At 61.7% G+C, this 19,184-nt stretch overlaps 1 protein-coding gene across 3 annotated transcripts; it reads left to right on the top strand.

Annotated features, from left to right (window-relative positions):
• The first annotated feature begins 205 nt into the window (after window positions 1–205).
• ZNF316 (zinc finger protein 316) lies at window positions 206–17,877 on the top strand. Of its 3 annotated transcripts, XM_067705472.1 has the most exons (6): window positions 206–322; window positions 4,186–4,568; window positions 5,292–5,407; window positions 6,248–6,374; window positions 6,917–7,030; window positions 13,671–17,877. In XM_067705472.1, exons 2-6 carry the CDS (start codon window positions 4,214–4,216, stop codon window positions 15,983–15,985), a joined length of 3,027 nt encoding a protein of 1,008 aa, XP_067561573.1. In that variant the 5' UTR covers window positions 206–322; window positions 4,186–4,213; the 3' UTR covers window positions 15,986–17,877. The 3 variants fall into 3 exon arrangements, with proteins under 3 accessions (XP_067561573.1, XP_067561574.1, XP_067561575.1); XM_067705473.1 differs by lacking the exon at window positions 206–322 and having other exon boundaries at window positions 613–4,568; XM_067705474.1 differs by lacking the exons at window positions 206–322; window positions 4,186–4,568 and adding an exon at window positions 4,656–4,688.
• The last annotated feature ends 1,307 nt before the right edge of the window (window positions 17,878–19,184 follow it).

Below are 19,184 nucleotides of genomic sequence, written 5' to 3'. Positions count from 1 at the left end.
CCTGGGGCGGCGCGGGGCGCGCCAGGGTCCCCAAGGCCCGGGACGCAGTGCACACGAGCGCGGCGACCCAGGTCCGAGGGCACCCCCGCACCAGGGACGCTTTCTTTCCCCCCACGCACGCCCCCTCAGGGGCCGCGCTGGACCCCGCGTGACCGGAAGTGCCCCCCCGTTGGCACCGGCGGGGCGGAGCCCGGTGGCGGCACTTCCGGTGCCCACGCGCCGCCGCCGCGCAGCTCCGGGGCCGTCACTTTGTGTAGCGCGGGGCGCGCAGGCCCCGGCCCGGCCCCGGTGTCCGGCGGCGGCTCGGCGGCCGGCGCGCGCGGTGAGTGGGCGGCGCGGCGAGTGGGTGGCGAGGCCGGCGGGAGGCGGGCGCTGGCGGCAGGTGCCGGCGGGCCAGGCGCGGGCGTGGGGTCGGGGTCGCGCCGCCCCTCGACGCCGGCGCGGGAGGCCGCGGGGAGGCAGCGGCGCGCAGCGGGGCGGGCCGGTCCGGGGCGGGCCTGGGTCTGGGGGGGGCCCGAGCGGCGCTCTGGCCTGGCGTTTCGCGGCCGCGCCCACGCTCGGTGCGGCCCGTGGACCCCCGCCCGGGCCTGCGCGAGGGAGGCGGGCCCCGACCCCCAGGGCCGGTCCAGGCGGGCAGCGCGGAGTAGGTGGGCTGGGAGGACACACACCCGCGACCCCTGGGAGGTGCCCGCCGCCGTCTCGGCCGGAGGTGCGGGGGTTGGGCCGCGGCCGCCCCCGGGGACACACCCATCCAGGAGGGGTTGTCACGGCCCTGACCTGGCTTCTGAGGGAGGCGGAGGCCCGATGAGCCCCCTGGAGGGATGGAGATGGCTTGGCGCCCCCGCGAGCTTGCTTAGTGACCTTGGGGGCCTTGCCTGGGTCCTCCCTCTGCAAATGGAGGCCCCGGTGGGCTGCTGTGCTGAGTCTTCTACCGCCAGTAGGCGGGTTGGGAAACTCATTTCTGGGGTTGGATGGGGTCTGGGCTGCCCCATGTGGTCGGAGAGGTGGGAGAGGGGCCAGCCTTTGGTGGAGGACCCAGTGGGCAGGGGGAAGGGGAGGTGTGCAGGATCAGGTCCCTAGCTGTGCCTCTGTGGGGAGACTCTGGTACTGGGTTTGGTTCAAGTGTTGGCAGGTTTGGGGAGCTGGCCAGCAAGGTGAGGGGCTGCCCTCGGGCAGCAGGGTTGGCCCCGTGGATACACCTGCACCAGGAGCAAACCCAGGAGAGCAGGGGAGCCCAAATCTGTGGACAAACAGTGAGGATCCTGGTAGTCAGGGAAGGAAGGTTTCTGGACGGAAATGAAAGCTTGGAAGGCCTTGAGTCACAGGTGTGGTCAGTGAGCCCAGCAGACGGAAGGAAGGGGCCTAGATCCACCTGCACCCACACATTTCTTCATTTCTCTACGTAGGTTCCCTGGATATGGGACTTCAGTGGAGAGTTGCTAAGTTTTCTAAGTTTGCCTCTTTCTGTCTGTGTGGTCCTTCTCCCGGAGGCAGGCATCTCGTTAACTGCCCCTCCTCGCCCCCCTCTCCCCGTGCCCCATTCTAAACTCTGCAGCACTATATCCTAGGGTGCAGCCCCGCCCCAGCCCCCATGGGAATAATGGTCTGGGATGACCTGAAGGGTTATCATGGTCAGGTTGCTCACCTGACTTTTGGTGGCATCCTGAGCTGGATGCCAGAAGTGAGTTTCTGGTAGGCTGGCAGGCTGGAAAGAAGAAAGGAGGGTCTGGGGGTATGCGCAGCACACGTCTGTCCTGGGGAGGCAGAGGGGGCATCTGCCACCCGTGTTACTGAGGCCCGTTTCTCAGAACCATTCTGTTCTGGATGCTGGGTCAGGGCTCATGGGGCGTCTGGCTGTGCTAGGCCCCATCGCGTCTGCAGGGTGACTGACCACCTCCACGACTGGAGGGTCTTTCCCTCCTCTGGTCAGCAGCAGGTGCACCTCTTGGGAGAAGGGACTTCAGGTCGTAACCTCGTCAGAGGCAGAGATTCTCCAGTGGGTTCTAGTCTGAAGGACCCTCAACAGCAGTCATCCTGTTCTGGAACATGACAGTGGGGCCAGAATACTGAGTTTTGAAAATCTCATGTTCATCACGTTGACCGCAGGCTTTAGAGTCATTTTATTCTTTCTTCTTCTTCTTCTTTTTTTTCTTTAATATTTATTTATGTATTTGGCTGCACAGGGTCTTAGTTGTGGCACACGGGATGCGGCATGTGGGATCTAGTTCGCCGACCAGGGATTGAACCCAGGCCCCCTGCACTGGGGGCGTGGAGTCTTAACCACTGGACTGCCAGGGAAGTCCCTAGAGTCATTTTATCAATAAATATTTGAGTGCTCACTCTGTGTCTGGCACAAGGAGATTCAGAGATGAACAAAGGGAACTTCTGCCTTCTTGGAGTTGAGTGTGTATTTGGGGAGACAGGCAATAAGCAGACAGTTCTGTAAGTATATTAAAATGTGGGTGCTGGGCTTCCCTGGTGGCACGGTGGTTGAGAGTCCGCCTGCCGATGCAGGGGACGCGGGCTCGTGCCCCAGTCTGGGAAGATCCCACGTGCTGCGGAGCGGCTGGGCCCGTGAGCCATGGCCGCTGAGCCTGCGCGTCCAGGGCCTGTGCTCCGCAACAGGAGAGGCCACAATGGTGAGAGGCCCGCCTACCGAAAAAAAGAAAAAAAAAATATGTGGGTGCTAAGAGGGCAGAGTCCAGGGAACTGTGTGTGTCTTAGGGGCCCAGGGGGCTACCACCAAAGGATCAGTGAAGAAGAGGAGAGGAGAGTGCCAGGGAGTGGGAATGGCATGTGCAAAGGTCCTGAGGTGCAACAAGCACGGGTCCACTTTATTCCCAAGCCTCTGGTCCTCGGATGGGGGCCTGGCCTGCGGGAGTCTGCTCTGCAAGGGGGCCAGGCAGGAGGGGCTCTGCTGGGCTTGGCGTGGCATCTGGGCTCAGCCTGAATTTGCTGCCCCATTGTCCTGTGTGGCCTGACATCTCAGGCTCCTCCGAGGTTCGTGCTCTCTTCCCGGGGTTCTGGGGTCACTGTATTTGTAGTGGGGTTGGCTTACTTTGAAAGTGGCTCTAGTCAGGTCTGAGAGACTGATGGGGCCATGCTGGCTGATGGATCTGTTCTTAGGTTTGCACTCAAAAAGGAGCCACAGAAACTGGCTCATCAAAACCCATGACTCTTGTCTTGTCCTGGAACTTCACTGGGGCTGGTGAGGAATGCGCAGCTGGGAGGGAGGAGTGGCCCCAGGGCCCGCGGTATCCCATCCCTCTTGGGTCCACAGCCCCGGGCTCCCGTGCTGTGAGGCGGTGTGGCTGCACCTCCCAAGTGCCTGGGCTGAGCCGTCTCCGACATCGATGCGAGAGGTGGATGCTGTGAGCCACTGGGGCTTTGATGATTCAACACTTAGGATTCTCTGATCCCCAAACGTGAAGAGGTGTCACAGGGCATTTTTTTTCACCTTTGCTGGTCTAGCGATGAACCAAATTCCTGATCAGCCGAGCTTTTTCCAGATGCCCTGAATGGAGCGAGGGGGTGAGGGGGGCACAGGGGTAATTGCCTGCTCAGGGCCTCCTCTCTGCCACCTCCCACAGGGAGGAGCCTGACCTGCTGGCTTGGTAGAGTGGGCTCTCCCGGCAGGGTGGTCTTACCTTCCCCCGCCCGTCACACTGCGCTGGGGTTCCTGGCCCACCCATGCTCAGACCTCGGCTCCCACACTCCCTGCCGCCGAGTTCGTGCCCAAGTTCGTGCACGTTCAGAGCGGGGCGAGCATCTCCTCCGCCCCCATATGTCAGGTACACTGTTCCTTATGGGCTGTGTGCACCCGTTTCAGCTAAATGCAGGCTGGGCCACCCTTGGGCGCATTGCCTGGACTTGACGCTTCCATGTTCTTGAGGACGAAAACCCGGGATCAATCCCTGGCTTACCCCAAGAAAGCATGGCAAGCTCACACGAGGCCCGCCGCTGCCTGCAGGAAAGAGCTGAGGCCATGTAGCGGGGCTCCCGGTGAGGGGCTCTTCGGCAGCTCTTCTGCTACAGAATCTAGCTTGTGCCACATGAGATCGTGGAAGGAGCTCCAGTCGCGCCTCAGCTCCGGTGCTGTCACTGTATCGCGGGGCAAACCAACCCCACCTCCGTCAGAGGGCTGCGTGCCGAGCGGCTGGTCACCGTCGCCTGTCTGTGTTGCAGGCCGAGCTGAGGCTCCCTTCCAGAGACGATGGCGGCCCTTCACACGACTCCAGACTCCCCAGCCGCCCAGCGGGAGAGGGCGGAGGACGGGTCGGAATGTGATCCTGATCAGGAGGAAGAAGAGGAGGAAGAAAAGGGGGAAGAGGAGGGGGAGCTGGCGAAGGAGGAGGTGATGGTGGTGGAGGCCGAGGACGCCGAGGCCGTGGCGGAGGTGGCAGAGGAGCTGGAGGCGGACGGGGTGCAGGCAGGGCCAGGGTGGCAGGCGGAGGCGGAGGTGGAGGACGCGGAGGCGGTGGTGGCAGAAGAGCGGAATCCGGCATCGGGGACCCAGGAGCGCCTTAGCTGTGGTGGGGATGCTGAGTCCCCAGGTCTTCAGGAAAAGGGTAAGAAAAAGGAGCTAGTCTTCGGGCAGGAAGTTAGGGGGGGCTTGGGTGGGCAGGCCGGGAAGAGCTCTTTGACCTGACGGGGTGCAGATGCTGAGTCCCCAGGTCTTCAGGAAAAGGGTAAGAAAAAGGAGCTAGTCTTCGGGCAGGAAGTTAGGGGGGGCTTGGGTGGGCAGGCCGGGAAGAGCTCTTTGACCTGACGGGGTGCAGCTGGAGTGGCAGGGCCCAGGGATTTTTCCTTTTTAAAAAATTTTATTTATTTCATTGATTTATTTTTGGCTGCGTTGGGTCTTCGTTGCTGCGCGCGGGCTTTCTCTAGTTGTGGCGAGCAGGGGCTGCTCTTCGTTGCGGTGCGCAGGCTTCTCATTGCTGTGGCTTCTCCTGTTGCAGAGCACAGGCTCTAGGCACGTGAGCTTTAGTAGTTGGGGCACACAGGCTCAGTAGTTGTGGCTCGTGGGCTCTAGAGCGCAGGCTCAGTAGTTGTGGCACGCGGGCTTAGTTGCTCCACGGCATGTGGGCTTCCCGGACCAGGGCTCGAACCCGTGTCCCCTGCATTGGCAGGCGGATTCTTAACCACTGCGCCACCAGGGAAGCCCAGGGCCCAGGTTTTGAAAAGGGGGAGTGGCCAGGAGCTGCTGACCCTGGTAGCTGGATGGACAGACGTCGGCCAGGGCAGTGAGGCTTGATACTAAAGGCTGGACCCCAAGAGGTCTCTCCCCGCAGCCCTGCAGGCGTCCCGGGCTCCAGCCATGTCGAGGGGTGAGGACCTGGAGGAGGACGAGGACGAGGATGAGGACGAGGACGAGGACGAGGACAGTTCCCTGGCATCTGGGTCTCAGGTGAGCTGCCCCTTTATTTGGGGCTCAGTTGACCAGGCTGGGTTTCCCCAGGGAGATTGGCACCCACTGTCCTGGAGACCTGCCCTGTAGGCAGGGCAGTGGCACTGTGGTCCTCAGGCTGAGCGCAGGCTGTGGGCCAGGACAGGGCTGCAGGAAGCAGCTGGGAGTCTCCAGCCCCAAACCTGTGGGATATGGTTCCGCTCTCCTGGGGCCCGACCCTCCCCAGGCCATTGGAATGTCCTGACCATGTTGCCCACCACCAGCTCTCCTGCAGCCTGCACAGGTGCGTCAGCCCTGGCTCTCCCACGGGGCCAAGCTGTGCCCTTACCTGGAGTGCCTGTCACCTGTCCAGGCTCTGGTTTCCTATTGAGCCCAGTTAGATTGGGCGCCAGTGCCCACACTCAGTTGGTGCCACTTGTCCACCAAGGCATGGGCCCTCACACCACTGATGTGACCACTGGCTTGAGGCAGACAGTGAAGTAGCAGGGGGCGAGGTGCCCGTGCAGCACATACATGGGCTCTTGGGCTTCATTGTCTCTGCACTTCAGTGTGAGTCCGGGCTCTGCCCCATCTGAGCCAAGCGCTCTCCCTCTCTGAGCCTGAGCCCCTGGTCTCTGGATGGGAATGGGGTTCTCGCCTCCCGGGGCTGTGACAGGCCTGCAAGCCCCTCGTTCGGTCAGGTGTTTGTAGACTTGCGGCTGCCGGGCTGTGTCCCCGTGACCCACACATTGCAGGGTCAGCTCAGTGTCCACTGAAGTGACCTCCTGTCCTCTCTTCGTGGGACGCCCTGCCTCTCGCCGGGGCAGTGTAGGGCAGCGGCCAGGGTTCTTTGTTTTCCAGGGGCTGGTGACCTTTGAAGACGTGGCTGTGTACTTCTCCCTGGAGGAGTGGGAAAGGCTGGATGCAGACCAGCGGGAGCTCTACAAGGAAGTCATGCAGGAAAACTATGGGATTCTGGTGTCCTTGGGTGAGCAGAGCCTTTCGTCCCCAAGAGGCGTCCTGGCGTGATGGCTGCCAGGGCTTAGCTGTCTGAGAGGGTGGTTTCTGGAGCCCCGGGCTCTTGGTGAAGGAGCTGCTGGAGCCAGCCCGCCTCCCAGGGAAGCCCTAGGGACCACCCTGGCTTCTGGGCCGGGGCATGTCTTGGGGGGTGCCCACTATGGCCCAGCAGCGCCATGACCCAGGTGGACGTGTTCTGGGGAGCTGCAGTGCTGCTCTGGTCTCTGTGCTGTACACTCCCCAGAGGCCTCAAGGGGTGAGGAGTCAGGTGACGGAGGAGAAGGGCGGGCACCCTGCAAATGGCAGTGTGTGGAGGGGGCTGGACAGGGGAGCTGGGGGTCAGGGCAGGGCTCCAGAGAGAAGGGAGTGTGGGATCTCCCAGCAGAGGCGGAGAAATGGGAAGGCTGGTCCTGGAAAGGCCGGAGAGAGGAGCCAGTGGTGGCAGTGCTGTGTGGGTGAGGGCGGGGCCTGCAGGCGGGGCCCTGCAGCTGCTGCCTGTTTTTTCCGGGGCAGGATACCCAATCCCCAAGCCGGATCTGATCTTCCGGCTGGAGCAAGGAGAGGAGCCTTGGGTCCCGGATAGCCCCCGTCCCGAGGAGGGAGACATCGTCACCGGTGTCTACACAGGTGAGCGTGACACGGGGTCTCGCGGGTTTCACCGACTTCGGCCTGTGCCTTCGCTCTCCACTGTGGCCCCAGGGAGCCGCCCTGGAGCTGCTGCTGTGGGGACACGGTGGCACTGGGGGCTCACCTCTGCCTTCGTGGGCTCCTCCTGGTTCTGGTCTGCAGAGGCCCAAAGGCTGGGGAGTCTTTAGAGAACCCAGAGATTCCTGTTGCGAATCTTTAACAACGATGCCCTGTCCCTGCCTTGAGCCTCTGATTGTTTTTGTGTGTGTGAGGGTCAGTTGTCACGTTACCAGCTCAGAGGGGCCAGGTGAGGAACAGACCGTTGCCCTGAAGTGCTGGAGCTGGCCTTCCGGCTCCCAGGATTGAACGGCTTCCCTGCCCATTTGGCCGTCTCCTCTCCCTGGGAGGCCCAGGGTCAGGGCCTGGGCTGGCAGCCCTGGACCTTCCAGAGAGGAGGTTTTGGAGAGAGACATACAGGAAGCGTTCAGGGTGTCGGATTTCTCTGAGACCTTGGACCTGGCTCTGGCCCTGTTCCTCCAACTTTCTGGGCCTCATTTTTATTCATCTGGAGAATAAAGAGTTGAACAAAACCCCCAGTTTCCCCCCCGAGGCCGTCGGACCACTGGTTCTGTGGAGGTGCTCCGTGGAGGTTGGTGAGCTGTTCCCCGTGTGTCAGGTTCAGCGGAGGCCCTGGCACGGTGTGTGTGTTTGGCTTTGGTCTCGGGTGATGCCAGCCTAGTGCGGGGCTCTGATGTCTCATGCCACTCCCGTGCTTGGGTAGACTGGGAGCAGCTTGTAGAGGTTTTAAAATAAAATACAGAAAAACATCGACAGTGCTGTGCCTACACGCGTACTCTTTAGAGTACTTCCCTGTATACTTTATATCCTCGTAACAGCTCTGTGAAGTAGCAGGGGAGGGAGTATTGGTCTCATTTTATAGTCAAGGAAATTGACTTTTGAAGTAGTGACTAAGTCACTTGCCCACAGTGGGTTCAGGCCTCGGGCCTTACTGTGCACTGTGTTTCGGGGTGGCCTTCCTGCCCTAGGTCTCCACATTCTCTGGGACCCTCTTGGAATGTCTCCCGGCCTTCAGAATCAGGACGGCTCTGGCTGGCAAAAAATGTTGCTGCTGCCTCCAGGCTGAGACTGGAATGTAGGCGATGTTTGTCGGAGGGTCTAATGGGAGGTGTGCCCTGTTTCTGGGCACAGATCTGAAAAGCCACCTGGAGAGGAAGGGGCTGTAAGGCCTCCACTGGCCAGTCTCTCCACACATGGTCTGGACGTGCCCCTGTTCTCCATGCTTCTTGGAGGGTCCTGGGGTGGATCCTTTCACAGGCTCGAGCCTGGGTGGTCCCCACAATGTGCTCTGTGAACCTAGCTGGGGTTTGGCAGCTCGCAGAAGGGGCAGGCTCGCTGGGCCAGCGCCTCCGCCTTCCCCTGTGGGCCGAGGTGGGTGCAGGATGCAGGCATAGTCTTCCACGCGTCACCTGCCTCCCGGGAGGGGCTGTGGTAGCGAAGGCTGGGGTCAGCTCGGGCAGAGCGAATCCATCTGAGGTCCCCCCTCTTAACTGTCACTGTAGCCTGTCTGCCAAGCGCTTCCCTCCCCTTTTCCCCCTGCGCTCATTTCTGTGTAGCTGAGCCCGTTGAGAGTTGCAAATTGCTGGGTCTGGGCAGGACAGCCGGTTCTGAGCCTGGCAGAGTTTCTGTATTTCTAGATCATAGTCTTGCAAAACACAAGCATATTCATCTCTTGTGCTTCTTAACAAGCTGGGCCACACATAAGGTTTGGACTCTGGCCACACGCGCCCACTCAGGTGCCCCGGCGCCTCTGAGTGCTGAATGAAAGCCTCCTTGCTCTGGCTCCCCTCGACCACCACCTCCCGCTCCCTGGTCCTCACCCATCACTGCCACCTCTCTCCTCACCCGGCTGAGATAGTACGCTCCCCCATTCCTTACAGATGCCCGGTGTGGTCGCCTGGCAGATCCCTGCCCGTGGCTGAACCCCATTTCCTGCGGCCGAGCATGTCCTCGTCCCCTTGGCCTGGTGGCTCTGGCCTTACTTCCTCGTCGCATTAGCTTTTCTGCTCTGCAGGGTGGACCCCACGTGCCCCTGGTCCCTCTGCTGCCCCTGGCTGCTTCCCCACCTGCCACTGCATGTCCTCTTCTCTCCTCTCTGCAGGTGACCCCAGCTGGGGCCAGGGCCTTAAGTGCTGCCCACCTGCCCATTCTCAGCCTCTCTCTCCAGCTCTGACCTTGTCTGTCCCACCACCTGCTTGATGTCTCCACTTGGGTGTCTGAGGGCATCTCAGAGTGAGCTAAACCTGAAGTGGTACCACGTCTCCTACCCCGGGCCCCGCCTGCAGCGTCCCTGGCACGTGGTGGGCCTGGCTGGGGCCCAGGTGGTCCTCGTCCCTCTGCCTTCCTCACCCCACCCCTGGCGCAGGCATGAGGTTGTCAGGCATGTGGCCACGGGCGTCCCTGAGCTGCTGGCTGCCCCCCACCCCTAGACTTCCCTGGGCACTCGGCACAGTATCTGGGATCCTCTGCGGCCTGGGGGTCTGCACCCTGCACACACCCATAGCTCTTCAGGCTCAACTCCAGCGACAGCCTTTCTCTTCAAGCTGTCGCCTGCCTCGGGGCTTTGTACCTGCTGTTTTCTCTGCCTGGAGTGACCTTCGTGTGGCTGGCTCAGTGTGTAGGTCCCACTTGGGTGTGTGTGTCCTCTGACCGCCTTGATGTCGGGAACCTCCCATGTCACTCCAGGATGTTCCCTGCACCCGCAGCCCTCGGCGAGGTCTGGGATGGCCGTGCCCAGGTGCCTGCCTCCTCGTTTGCTCCAGCGGACTCTGTGAGCGCGCGCTGTGTTTTGTTCGCACCTATGCCGTCTCCACAGTGCTCGGCTGATGACCCCGCTCCCTGACTGCTGTTCCTGCCCCTCGTGTGAAAGTGAAAGGTAGCAGAGCAGTACGATAGGCAGGACGGAACCGGCTTAAACATTACACAGGAAAGGAGAGAGAGAGTTTAAAAGCAGTCAGGTGAAGCACACCGAAACGAGAGAATCTGATGGCTGGTGAGCGCGATCAGCGGTTCTGGAGAGGCGCTCAGGGGAGGACCCCCTCCCGGAAGATGTGTCAGCCTGAGGACCCTGCAGCGGGGAGGATAGATCCATCGCAGAAGCCCAGCCCTGCCGGGAGCCACCACCTCCCGGGCGACCGGACTCCTGCTCAGAGGGAAGGAGGGGCTATTGATGGCAGCCGGACGGGGAGGAAGGAGCCCTCCTGCGGCTTTGGCCACCCCCTTGTCCACGTCCTGCCTTTGTGCCTGGGGGCGGGGCTCTCCCCGAGCCCACCCTGAGTCTCGGTCTGGCCGGAGGGTCAGGAGCAGGTGCTGACCTCACACACACGACTGCCTCCTGGGCCCTGTGCCGTGGCTGGGTCCCTCGGGGAGGGGTTAGAGCAGACCTGCAGCTGACTCACCGTGAGGCCAGGCCTGGGGACAGGTCTCGGGGACGGGACAGGACAGGGGCAGAGGGTGCTTGGGGTGGGAGTCATAGAAACCCTCGGCTTGGTTCTCGGGGCAGAGCAGGTGTCAGGCCACCTCGCAGCAGCTCAGGGAGCAGGTGCGCCAGGCAGGTGGCTGCGGGGCCTCCTCCCCGAGGCCATTTATTCGTGCCTGAATAAGGCACTTACCAGGGGCGCCTTGGGCGTCTGCTCACAAGGCCACTGGTCGGCCCCCGCGAGTGTCACCAGGCTCCGAGCGCGGGCCCTGGCCTAGCTAATCCTCACCCAGCGTCAGAGTCCTTAGGAGCGGACGTCTCAGGGAGATGAAGGGCCAGCTCCCCTCCCCAGGGTCCACTTGTCCACTCGCCCCCTGTGGCTTCTGGAAGAGGCAGCTGTGTTTGACCTTCTGGGCCATGCTTGGGAAAGGCCCGCCCCGCCCCGCCCCGCCCCCCCCCCCCCCCCCCCCCCCCGGTCAGAGCGTCTCCTCTGCCTCGGTCCGTCTCACGAGTAGACCTGACAGGTCCTCACTTGGATCCAGAATAGGCTTGCATCCGGGGCACTAGCAAACCCCCGGGGAACCCTGTCCCCACTGCAGCCGGGGGGAACGCCGACAATGGACACCCCCGCCCGGGGGCCCAGACCTCCAGATCCTGGGCCACTTTGGCGGCAGAAGATGAGAACAGAGCCTGGCTTGGAGGCAGGCTGCTGTCCCCGAGTCCCCTCTGGTGGCCCTGCTGCTTCCCAGAGATCTTGTCTCGGGGTGCAGCCAGGGAACTGGATGCCCTTCTTGTCCTTTACTCAGTGTCAGTGGTGGCCTCTACCAACTTGCCTTATGTTTAATATTTTCTCATTTTTGGATAATGCCAGCTCCAGAGCCAGTGATGAGGTCAGGTCCCCTTCTAGGATCAGCCCCCTCTGCAGAGCGCAGCATTGTTTGATGTTTGGGGTGGGGGCAGGGCAAAGGATCACCTCCCCAAGTGGGGGGCTTTGCTACTCTCAGACCCCAAGGAAGAGGTGTTGTGGATGAGTCGTTGGGACCTAGCCTGTCCCCCGGCTCTGAGTAGCTGAGGCTGCCAGCTGGGTGGCCTGGGTGTCCACTTATATCCAGCAAGTGCTACTGGCCCTTGGCTGGGTCCTGGGGCACATTCCTACCACGAAGACATTGTACTTGTTCCCCGACTTGAACCCCCTGCCTCAGGGACTCCAATTAAAACTCCTCCAGACACTCACCAGAGTCTTAGGGAAAAGCCTTTTTGAGACTCACTGGAAGAATTTCCAGCTAATCTGACCATGGGCCCAAACTGCCCGTCCCTGCACCAGCTCCCCTCAGGGGTGCTCCAGCCTTCACAGTGAGGAGCTGGGCCTCTTCTGTGCTGTTCAGCCACTTCTCATCCCTCACTCACCGTGGGTGGCAGTTGGAGATGAACTCAGCTTAGTAACAGGAAACCACTGTCCTTTATTTAAAGCATATTTTTACTATAATCGTATATTATTACTAACTACAGAAAACTTAGTATTGCAAAGCATGAAGAACTAAAATAACCCGTTGTGTCCCTTTATACATGTTTCCTTCAGAGAAGAAATCATGTCCGTGCACTTTGGTGTCTGGCTTTATGTCACTCAGCACTGTGCTGTGTTTGCCCATGTGATTCATCACCGTATGTTTGGGACGCTATATAGAACACAGGACCAGGGCCGAGTCAGGACGGGCATCCCTCCTGGGCCCCGACCCCTCCTCGGGGACAGGACTCAGGGACGAAGGCCCACCCGGTCAGGTGATGGCTGACACCAGCCACAGCCTTGGCAGGGGACCCGGGAGTGGTGGGGAAGGGGATTCCTACCTCTGTGGGGGAGCTTGAACCTTCCTGGTACTGGGATCGTGAGGTGGACTACACTGTACGCGGCCACGGTAGACACACACGGGGCAAGGTGTACCAGAGGCAGGTGGCACGCAGGGTCTCTGGAACACCTGGGCTGCCGTGGACGAGGCCTTTTTCTTTTTTTGTTGTGTGACTCAGTGCCTGCTTTGTAAATATCAGATTGGCCAAAAAGTTCGTTCGGGTTTTTCATAACACCCTACGGAAATCACGAATGAACTTTTTGGCCAGCCCAATACTAGTTCCCTCCTGGGTGCATTCATGATGGCAGGCACATCACTCTTATAAACCGAATCCCTATCCTTACTCTGCACTGAAGGGAGCGGTCAGGGCGCTGCTTGGTGGAGGAGGGATGGAATTACAGGACCCCAAGGCGGGTCCTTAGCCTTCTGTGATGGGAAGATGTTTGCAGCTCACCCAGTCTTAGTCAATTTGGGACCGTTTCCCAAGTGCACAACCGCTCAGAAAGCCAAGCTTCAGAGAGGCTCAGCGGGGAGGCTGGGCTGTGCCTGCACAGTTGCTGGAGCCTTCTAGGGTGTGTGCAGAGAGCTGGGGCCTACAGGCCCCTCTAGGTCTCCTTGGCCCAGGGCAGCCTTTCCTGGCTGTGCTCTGGGGGTGGGAGGGAGAGCCCTGGATGCTGGCCAGCCTGAGACTGGTGGAGAGATCCAGAGGAGGGATGCTAAGCAAAGCTTAGGTGTTACAAAGGCAGGTCCTCAGTGGCCGTGCTGGTGCTGGAGTCTTGGCTGCCTTGGGCCAAGCAGGTGGGGGGGTGGAGTTCTCCAGGAGACAAGGGGCTTTGGGGAGAACACACCTGGCGTCTCTGTCTCTTTTTCTGGGCCCTGGACCCCTGTTTTGGGCTTGACACCTGGTCTCACAGGAACCCACAGGCAAGGTCACCCAATTCGTAGGTGTCCCTATTCTCAGCAGGGTGGCAAGCCCTGAAGGGAGCTGGAGGTCTGGAAAAGGGATTAGTTGAGGCCATTTGAGGAGAGTCCACGAGGTGAGGGAACCCCAGCCTTCCTAGGAGGGACACCCGCGTGTGCATTTCTCCTGTCTGCACAGTTCCTCCTAACTCAGGGAAGAGGCGTGCACCATCTCTCACTCCCGTGGAACAGAGGCGCCCTGACCCCGGGCTCCGGGCTCCGAGCTCCAAGAACCTGGGGTCCTGCAGAAATCGCTCCTTACAGGAGCAGGAGTCTGTAAGCGGCTTCTGTCACGGCCTCTTCTCACCTCTCTCTCCTGGCCTTCCCTTGTCGCCTTCAGGGGCCTGGTTCTGGACCGACGACATAGAGGACCATGAGGAGGAGGACGACGAGGACTTCCTGGCAGAGGTGGCCGAGGAGGAGAACGAGCCCCCAGGGCTGTGGTCCGCGGCCTACGGCGTGGGGGACGTGCCTGGGACCTGGGGCCCCGACGACTCGGATTCGGCGCAGACTCCAGAGGGGTGGGGTCTTGACCCCGGCGGCCTTGGGGTCCTGGCCGAGGGGTCCGAGGCGAAGCCCTTTCTGCAGGGCCGGGAGCCGGGCGCGAGCCTGATGGCGCCCTGGGCGTTCCCGGCCGCGGTGACCGCTCCAGCCGGGCGGCCGGAGACGACGTGTGACGTGTGCGGTAAAGTGTTCCCGCACCGGTCCCGGCTGGCCAAGCACCAGCGCTACCACGCGGCCGTCAAGCCCTTCGGCTGCGATGAGTGCGGCAAGGGCTTCGTGTACCGCTCGCACCTGGCCATCCATCAGCGCACCCACACCGGCGAGAAGCCTTTCCCGTGTCCGGACTGCGGCAAGCGCTTCGTGTACAAGTCGCACCTGGTCACGCACCGGCGCATCCACACGGGCGAGCGGCCCTACCGCTGCGCCTTCTGCGGCGCGGGCTTCGGGCGCCGCTCCTACCTGGTCACGCACCAGCGCACGCACACCGGAGAGCGGCCCTACCCCTGCCCGCACTGCGGCCGCAGCTTCAGCCAGAGCTCGGCGCTCGCGCGGCACCAGGCCGTGCACACGGCCGACCGGCCTCACTGCTGCCCCGACTGCGGCCAGGCCTTCCGCCTCCGCGCCGACTTCCAGCGCCATCGACGGGGTGGCGGCTGCGCGGAGCCCAGCGGCGACGGCCCTCGGCGCGAGCCCTGTGAGACGGGGCCCTTGGCGGGGCCCGAGGAGGCCGAAGCCGGGCCTGAGGGGCCTGAGGTCGACGAAGCAGACGGAGAGGCCGAGGGAGAGGCCGAGGCGAGAGAGGCGGCGATGGAGGCGCCCACCCCCGGGAGAAAGGATGACCCCGAGCCGGACAGGCGGTTTCTGGGGCTGGGCAACGGCCTGGGGGAGGGCGAAGGCCCTTCCTCGCACCCGCTCGGCTTCCACTTCCCCGTGCACCCCAAGTCTTGGCTTCACCCGGATGGCTTTCCGATCTTGGGCCTCCCGGACTTCGCGGAGCGGCTGTCGACCGACGGGCGCCCCCTGCCCGGACCCCTGGGGGGCCGGCTCTCCCTGGTAGAAGGCGCGGGGCTGGCCTGCGACCCTTTCGGCGGCGGTGCTGGGCCTGGAGGCGGCGGCGGCCTGCGTGCGTTCGGGCCTGCAGTCGGGGGGCTGCTGGCGGAGCCTGCGCCTGCCGCGCTGGCCGAGGAGGAGAGCCCGTGGATATGTTCCGACTGCGGCAAGACGTTCGGGCGCCGCGCGGCGCTGGCGAAGCACCAGCGCTACCACGCGGGCGAGCGGCCGCACCGCTGCGCCGACTGCGGCAAGAGCTTCGTGTACGGCTCGCACCTGGCGCGCCACCGCCGCACGCATACTGGCGAGCGGCCCTTCCCGTGCCCCGAGTGCGGTGCGCGCTTCGCCCGCGGCTCGCACCTGGCGGCGCACGTGCGTGGCCACACGGGCGAGAAGCCCTTTGTGTGCGGCGTGTGCGGCGCGGGCTTCAGCCGGCGCGCGCACCTGACGGCGCACGGGCGCGCGCACACGGGCGAGCGGCCCTACGCGTGCGGCGAGTGCGGCCGCCGCTTCGGGCAGAGCGCGGCGCTGACGCGACACCAGTGGGCGCACGCCGAGGAGAAGCCACACCGCTGTCCCGACTGCGGCAAGGGCTTCGGCCACAGCTCGGACTTCAAGCGGCACCGACGCACGCACACGGGCGAGAAGCCCTTCCGCTGCACCGACTGCGGCCGCGGCTTCGCGCAGCGCTCCAACCTGGCCAAGCACCGGCGCGGCCACACGGGCGAACGGCCCTTCCCGTGCCCCGAGTGCGGCAAGCGGTTTTCGCAGCGCTCGGTGCTCGTGACACACCAGCGCACGCACACGGGCGAGCGGCCCTACGCCTGCGCCAACTGCGGCCGCCGCTTCTCGCAGAGCTCGCACCTGCTCACCCACATGAAGACGCACCGCGGCACGGCGGGCGCGCCTGGCCAGACGCCGGCTGCCCCCGCGCCCAAGGCCGAGGCACCCGCTAAGGGGCCGCCGAGCGCGGGAGCAGGGACCGGGTCAGGGGAGCGCGGCAGCACCCTGCTGGAGTTCGCAGGCGGAACGAGCTTCGGCTCCGAGCCGACGGCCGCGTTCGCGGGGCCCTCGGGCGCCTACGAGGAGAGCATCATGTGAGGGCCCCAGGCCGACGGAGGCGCAGCCCGCTAGGCCACCGGCACCTTGCGGCTCGAGCGCCGGCCGCTGTGCGCCGGCCCCTTGCTCTTCTGGCCTCAGGGAGCTGAGGGTCCTAGTCCTGGTGCGGTGCCTTCACCTCAGCCCCGGTGCACCGCCCCCCGGCCTCGGGCTTCCCTCCTGTCCGGCCCCAGAGAACCGGCCGCCGAGCTCAGATGGCCGTACGGGGGGCGTAGGGGGAGAGGAGAGCTGCGCGCGGAGCAGATGGGGACAGGGGGCGGCCACCCCGACAAGAGACTGCGACATCACTGGATCGATGCGGTGAGGCCAAGCGGTAGGGATGGCAGGCGAGGTGTTATTTATTTTACTCGGATTCCGATATGGGTGGCCCGGGGGACAGGTGACTTGTGAGTTAGTAACTGGGTTTTACAGCGAGGGAGGGGAAGCCCTTGCATCAAGGGAGGGTGGGGTGGTCGAGGGCAGAGCGTATGGCTACTCCAGGGGATTTGGCTGATGACTTCTTCCAGTTCCTCAGCGGGAGACTTCAGGGGCCTTCCGGGCATTCGAGTATGTCCAGAAAGTTTTGAGGACGGTGTGCGTGGCGAGGGGAAGCCTCGTGGGTTTTCAAAGGACGGTGTTCTTCCCTAATCCGGGGTCGGGGGTGAAGTGGAGTTGCACCTGGGAAAGCTTTTATTCTGTCGACTGTGGATATTTATTTCCATGGCTTGTGTGGCCCGAAGAATCTGGGAGGAGGAGAAAAACCCGGAAACCAAATTGTGGCCCCAGGCAGATGGGTTGCAGGTGTTCGCAGGGTCCCCAGGGAGTTTGAAGCCTTATTCCCCAGAGTCGCTCGCTGTCTTCGCCCCACCTGAGCACCGAGAGCAGCCCGGCCGTGTGGGTGCTAGTTTCAGCCTCCCCTCTGAGTCCTTTGGTACTCTTGCCTGGGAACGCTGGAGGCGGCATACTCGGAGATCCTCTGGGAGCCCAGCAGCCAGGGACCCCAGCCGTTGGCTCCCCGGCTGCCACCTCTCCCTGAGTGGGTGGACACACGGGGCCCTGCTCTTGTGAGCCCGCCGCTCATTTAGATTTAATAGACAAGTGTAAAGTGACAGAGGTTGGTAGTAGGGTTGTTTCTTACCTCCCAGGCTTAGGGCCTTATGACCGCCTCGGGTCCGTTTAACTCTGCTTCTGTCATTGTTGTACACTAGGAGCAAGTGGTGTTTCTGGTTAGGTTCCCGTCTCACAGAGTGGGCAGTGAGTGGAGGCACCGTGGGCCGGGCTGTCTACACGACGGTGGTTCACCTCTGGGGGTTCGGGCCTGAGCCCGTGGCTCAGTGACTGACCAACTGTCCAGCTATGCAAGGCCCGCAGCCGGCCAGCGCCGCACCTTCCAGGCTGGGCTCTTTCGAGCCACTGGGTCACCTGCAAGACTTCCGCCCCCTTAATGCTTTGGGGGCCAGTGTGAATGGGGCCAGAGAACTGGGATTTTGAAGCAGCCGCATTCCCTTTTAGACCTAGTTCTTTCTGTTTTAGCACAGACATGGCCCTGGGGCCCGAGAGCCAGCACCCGGGCGCTAGAGGCCGGGGCGGGCGGGAAGGGGCCCTGGACGGTGGCGGTAAGAATGGGCCTGGCTGGGTGAGGGCGGGGGTGGGCGGGGTGCTGAGGAGGACAGGGGTTCCCGCAGGGGCGCCGGCAGCGCTGGGCGGTGCCGCCTGTCCCTGGGCGCTCTCTCCCAGCTGCGAGAAGGAGCCTCAGGAAGGGCCCGGGGCAAGCTGCGCCCGTCCCCCCGGCACAGCCCTGAGTACCCACCTTCGGTGCCCCTCCTGAGCCCAAGCTGCCCCGCCCCGCAGCTGTCAGCGGGAGGACCTAGCTTTAATAAAGAGTGGACAAACGAGCTTTGTGATTGGATTCCGTGTTGTTGCCGCTCCTCAGGGACCTCAGGGAGGCCCTGCAAGGCGTCAGGCCCACCTTGTTCCTGCAAACGATCTTTAGAAGTTTCTCGTCTTAGAAACTAGAATTGGCCCGTGAGGAGTCACCCCAAGAGAGCTTTGGCCCCTGCCACCTGTGTCCACTGTGTCTTCCCAGAGTCCCCAGTGGGCCCGCACACTGCCACCTGCGTCTTGTAATATGCACACCTATATCAGGACATTGACGTGTGGAGGACTGTTCTAGCCAGGTCCCCTTCCTGGTGCTCCAGACCCCTGTTCTGAGGCCCCAAAGCCACATGGGTTTATCCAGGCTCACCTGCTCTGTGCCAGGGCAGAGCACCCCCCCCCCCCGCCCCCCGGGGCCCCAGACACCTTCCTTTGAACTGAATTATTGAATTCTCACCACATGGTGTCCCCGTGACCAGATCTGACCCTCCCGTCCTTTCCCCACAGATTTGAAAAATATGAAGTAAATTCTCTTTTCACGTGTGATTTGGGGGCATCAGAACAGAAGCCAGTATTTCAGTGGTAGATGGGCATTAAGACCTAGTTTAAAATGGATGGCCTTGAGGATCTTAAAGTCTATTCAGAAAACTTAAGTTATTCCCTGATAGAGCTTACAGTTATCCAGCCAGATACTTTATTTTAGAGGGGAAATAAGGCAATTCTGATGGTCATAGAAAAAAAGTAGACAGCCTCCCTGGTTTTGAGAGGATTTCCAAATTTCTGGAGTCCTGATTAATTCCACAGATGTCAGTCTAGCATCTCCCGTCATTGCCAAGGAGGAAAGGAAGCCCCCAGGGCCCCTTGAGATGTGACCCCTGAAAGCTGGTGCTTTGAGAGTCATGAGGCCCTGAACACTCTCTGGTCTCCACTTAACCTTTATTGCTTGAATTTCCCCATCCTCCCTTTCTCCTGACCCTTTCACGTAATCTCTTCAAACACTTCCTTCTAACTTTTTTCTTTTCCTAATTGGCTACATATGGAATAAAGTATTTTGAATTTTTTGGTTATATTTATTAAATAAAGCTTTATGATCCTTGTTCATTATTTAATTTTTTGCTGATTATAAAATTCACGCTAGGTGTAAAAATTCCAACAGTGCAAAAATGTGTTAAGTACACACTTTTCATTTCCTAAAGAGTCACACTACATCCAGCCATCAGGTACCATGGTTGCTCCAGGAGGTGTGGGAGCACATTTCTTCTATGTACGTGGAAATGTTGTAAAACTAGGGACATGCTTTACATGCTCTCTTACAACTTTTATCATT

The sequence above is a fragment of the Pseudorca crassidens genome, chromosome 15 (assembly GCF_039906515.1).
Source record: "Pseudorca crassidens isolate mPseCra1 chromosome 15, mPseCra1.hap1, whole genome shotgun sequence".
NCBI classification, from domain to species: domain Eukaryota; kingdom Metazoa; phylum Chordata; class Mammalia; order Artiodactyla; family Delphinidae; genus Pseudorca; species Pseudorca crassidens.
Note: the sequence above shows the minus strand (reverse complement) of the source record. Positions and strands in the feature narration are given on the sequence as shown.